The following is a 4,994-nucleotide window of genomic DNA, read 5'->3' as shown; positions in this document are numbered from 1 at the left end:
ATTCTTGGTATTTGCAACAATAATATTTTGTTACAGAAATATCTTAAATTGTTACTAAAAAAATATTTTCTGCTAAAATAATATTTGCAACAATAATTTTCTGCTAAAATAAAGTAGTGGGAGTATTGGCGCTTTATGTTTGATGACAAAAATTAGCAATGAAATAGTATTTCATCATCAAAACTATTAAGCAAGGGATGTTTTGTTGTGAACTTTTTATTTCATTGTCATATGGTAATTATTAGTGATAAATTGTATTTCGTAACAAAATATTTTGTCTCTGATTGACTATTTTATTATAGTGCTGAAGTGAGAAGATGATGATGAATAACGAGAACACAATTAGATTCTTTCAAGCAGTTGCATTGGAGAGCGGCGGTAGTGGTGGAGTAACAAGTGACGATAATTATCTTTTTGAGTCTATGCAGTTCGATCGAACGGTCTAAGATGCATTGAAGCATTAATGGGTCGAATAAGTAATCTACCCATCCCCTGCTCTTCTAGAAAAATAAAATAGGGATGGTAATTTACTCCACCCCATCAGGTACTTGACCAAACTCTACCTTAATGAGGTAGATTTTATCTAACTTGTTTAGAGTTGGCGGTGGAGATGGGTCTTCATTCTAAAACCATAATGGACCTATGACGGATGCGGATAACGACAATGCTCGCCTCGAATCCGACGTGATTATATGCAAGCCTCGATAATTATGATTATTATGATGATAATGAAAAAAATATTATAATCGATATTGAGAAAGATTAATTATATAAAAAGCTACAAGATACATGTTTAGTTGTTTGTTTTTTAATTGATTACTTTTTTTAGTTTAAAAAATATTTGATTTTCTAAAGAACAAACTTTTGTTTGTTGTTTTTATTATTGTTGAAAATTTACTTTGTTATATTTTATATTGTAGACTTTTATTTTGTTTAATGTTATATAAAGTACCAATATTTATTTTTATATTTTTTATTTCTTTGATTTATATTACAAAATAATTTTTGCTGTTTTATCGATCTGATTCCATCTATCTTTAACTCATTTCGCCTAACTCTATCAGCCCTATCTCGCCTCAAAACAATAATAAAATAGATAAAGGTATATAATTTTCAATTAAGATAAATATGATTAATGATCTAATCTGAGCCATATTCCATCATGCTGCCATTCATTGCGCATAAGCACCCTTGCATTCTTCGCAAGGCTCAAGCCGCCGCCAGAAAAGCACGTCGCACAGTCCAAAGCCAGGTCTACTCACCGGTAACTTGTATCCACGGTACAACCTACGAACCACCCTTTAAAAAAACGAAAAGTTTTTTTGGTAGCTGAAAAAAGTTTTTTTTTTTTTTTTTTCTGATAACTGAAAAAAAATAGTCCTTCGCAGCCTAACTTGGACGTCAAGATGCGCCACTTCCAGGTGTTGTGTATGTTGGTTCAAAAGGCTATGCCACGGCCACCAAGGTGGTAGTCTAGTGGTACTGGGCAGCAATTCTAACTACAAGGTCCCAAGTTCGAATCGCTGCGGCGACGATTAAATTGTGGACCGGAGCTCACTACTTTGGCCACTGCTTGGACTTGTGGTGTAGGACCGCTCTTGAACCGCTAGTAGCCGGGATGGTGCCGGGTGTGACGTACTCACACGTGGGACTCGAGCCAGAGCTCAGAGAAGTAGCTGAGTCGGGCCCACGGATGGGGAGGGTATGAGTAAAACTGGTCGGGGTGCCCAACACACGGCCATTTCTGCCCGCATCGAACATTCTTCTGGCGGGGCGGGGGCCCAGTGAGGGCTGCTACGCGGGGATGGGCTTGTCCCTTCCTCCCCCTACCCCTTTTTTTAAGCGAAAAAAAAAAAAAAAAAAAAGGCTATGCCACATGGCATGGAGCTTCTTCTCGCGAGGCAAGAATTAATTGCTAAATATTGAAACTTTTAAATTTTTTTAATTATCTATAAAAGGCTTAAATATCCCCTCCGTTCGGTTTCGTTTTGGTTTCGCTTGGAGGAGGGGATATGAATGAAGAGGTAGGAGAGGAAGGAGAAGAAGACGAGAAGAGAAACCTTGGTCGATCCAATCTCGAGTGAGAGAGAGAGGAGAGGGGGATGGCAAAATATGGGGCGGCGGAGGCGGAGCAGGCCGTGGCGAGGAAGTCCGGGGAGCTGAAGAGAGAGCTGAGGAGGCTGGTGATGCTGATCGTGGAGGAGGACGACGGCCGGATCGAGACCTACGACGAGGCGTCGAGGGTGATCTCGGAGCTCAAGGATCTAACGTTCGGATCGCCGGCGGTCCCCCAGCACTTCTTGTGTCCGATCTCCTCCGAGCTGATGAAGGATCCGGTGATTCTGGCCTCCGGGCAGGTAAAGATCGTTAGGTTTAGGGCTTCTTCCCAGTTCTCTGTAGCGATTGCAAGTATTCATATCGATTAGTTTGGAAATGTTGATTTCAATATTGGAGAAAGTTCTTGGTGAATAAGGTTTTAATTCGAGTACTTGCATCGTTTCTTGAAGAAGCCCCTGAACGCTCAATCTGCTTGGTTATTTTGTTTACTGGTTGAATTGGGGTCTAAATCTTTTCGATGAGGTTTTGAGAGTTTTTAGGTTGTGCAACAAGAGTCGTTTCCTTTAAAAGAGAAAGTTACGCTTTTTCTATTTCCTTTGTCGATTGCCCAATATATGTTCATAATTATTCATCTTGCAGGGTTCTAATGTGGGCATTTTGTTTATTTTAAATTCCCTCTTCCGATTCAGTGCTTAGACTGTGATTTAGATTTACCCCACTTTGTTTTTGGATTCCAGAATTTGACAAGAATTGGATTCTTAATCAGTGCTTAGACTCTGTTTTAGAATTGCTGGAAGCTAGTGTGAATCTTTCGATGCTTAGACTCTGTGTCGGAATCTGTTATCACCGGTTTTGTATTGGCTTCGATATCTATTGCTACTTAGGAAAATCTTTTCTTGGGATCAAGAAACTAGGTTTTACTTGAATCTTTCGGGTTCTTTTCCAACTCGCAGATTGTGAATTGGAATATGTGAGTTGCAGCACTCTGTTATAAGACTCTGATTTGTACTGTGTTCTCTAATTGTATGATAGCCCTGCTTCATTGTGTGAATTGAGTTACTTATGTGGCTGTCTTTTGTTCAGACCTACGACCGGCCATTCATTCAGGAGTGGCTGAATTCTGGAAGCCGGATATGCCCGCAGACCCGGCAGGTTCTCCCCAACACCATCCTCATCCCCAACCACATGGTCCGAATCATGATATCTGAATGGTGTATGGAGCATGATATCCCTCTGCCTGCACTTGAGAGCCAAGATGAAACCCTGATCACAAGAAAAGAACGCAGTGCACTGTATGAGCTTCTCGAAAAGATTTCTTCGTCCTCCATCCCTGGGCAGAAGCAAGCCATGAAGGAGATCCGGCTTCTCACCAAGCACAACAGGTCCTTCCGAGCCCTCATAGGGGAGAAACCAGACACAATCCCCCACTTGCTCTCAGTTCTCTCTGTGCCAGGCTTGAATTGTGATCCAGAAGTCCAAGAGGACACTGTGACTACAATTCTAAATCTTTCAATCCATGAAAGCAATAAGAAGATTGTTGGAGATGATCCCCAAGCCATCCCCTTCCTCATTGATGCATTGAAGAATGGAACCATGGAGACTCAGAGCAATGCTGCTGCGGCGCTATTCACCTTATCAGCACTTGATTCCAACAAGCTTAAGATTGGTGAATTGGGAGCGATCAAACCCCTTCTGGAGCTCCTCGAGCAAGGCAGCAAAACTGCCAAGAAGGATTCAGCATCAGCTATTTTTAACATCTGCATGGCCCATGAGAACAGGACGAAGGCGGTGAAGGAAGGGGCAGTGGGTGTAGTCTTGAAGGCCATCAAGGATCAATCTCTTGTAGATGGCTCGTTGGCTATCCTTGCTTTGCTATCAGGTGACCAAGAAGCACTGGAAGAGATTGGTAAGAGTGGGGGGGTGCCTTGTTTGCTTGGCATCATCAGGGAGAGCACCTGCGAACGGAACAAAGAAAATGCTGTGGTGGCCCTCTTTGCAGTCTGTATGTATGATCCAACAAAACGGAGGGAGGTCAGGGAGGATGAGAAATTGAATGGGTCGATCTCTGCTCTGGCTCAGACTGGTACTAGAAGAGCTCGTAGAAAGGCTGATGGAATTCTTGATATGTTGAAGAGGTCGGGGCACAACACACATTTTTCTTGTTAGATGAGGATGTAATTAGGGAAATAAGTGGTGTGGACCTAATGTAAATATTGCCTACTGCAACAATGTGGAGTTGAGTGGCACATAAAACTACGCTTTTTCTTTACTGCTATCAGAAGTCGGGCATTGGAGGGGGTTACTTCTGCATCAGGATTATGTGAACAGGTGTTGCAGTTGTTGTCTTGCTCTTTATAGGATTTAGCGTCATACAGATTTTTCTTGTTCAAATGTTTTTATCTTTGTTCAATTAAATTTTGTTCCCCCTATATCAATCTTTGTATATTTTGTTTTTTGAACCAATCAAGCTGTTTTCCTGGTTTGTTTCTGATTAATAGCACTGCCTCATTTTCAACGAACTTAGATGTAGTTTGAGATGCTCCGGCTTGAAGTTGTGTGTATGAGGATCAGTTCGGCTTCCTCTCCTAATTCCTAGATATTCAAACGTTTCAATTTTATACTATAGCCCAATCCAAATGCATGCTTGTCCGTCACCTGATTAAGGTTGGAGTTGTAATTTCCAACTCGTTCTTAATGTTATAAGAATATATGTTTTAAATTGATTTATATTTGTGATAAATCAGCTCAAGTTCAATAGGATGTATGGAATGAATTAGATGAACACCATTTTAAGAGAAATTTCAAGTACAAAGCTAAAACATTTCTTACATTATACAATCATTTTTGTAAGCCTTCATAATTTAACTTTATCATTCGCATCTTTTGTATTTGATTAACTTGTATTGCGATCCTGCTTAATTTCAATTATGGTATAC

The 4,994-nt window shown here is 40.7% G+C and overlaps 1 protein-coding gene across 1 annotated transcript; it reads left to right on the top strand.

Annotated features, from left to right (window-relative positions):
* Positions 1-1,971: 1,971 nt before the first annotated feature.
* LOC103698710 (U-box domain-containing protein 9-like) lies at positions 1,972-4,574 on the top strand. Its single transcript, XM_008780753.5, has 2 exons — positions 1,972-2,357; positions 3,142-4,574. Exons 1-2 carry the CDS (start codon positions 2,103-2,105, stop codon positions 4,222-4,224), a joined length of 1,338 nt encoding a protein of 445 aa, XP_008778975.3. The 5' UTR covers positions 1,972-2,102; the 3' UTR covers positions 4,225-4,574.
* The last annotated feature ends 420 nt before the right edge of the window (positions 4,575-4,994 follow it).

The sequence above is a fragment of the Phoenix dactylifera genome, chromosome 13 (genome assembly GCF_051530095.1).
Source record: "Phoenix dactylifera cultivar Ajwa chromosome 13, Ajwa_hap1_PhDact_Kaust_v1.1, whole genome shotgun sequence".
In the NCBI taxonomy this organism is placed as follows: Eukaryota; Viridiplantae; Streptophyta; class Magnoliopsida; order Arecales; family Arecaceae; genus Phoenix; species Phoenix dactylifera.
This window is presented reverse-complemented; position numbering and strand designations above follow the sequence as displayed.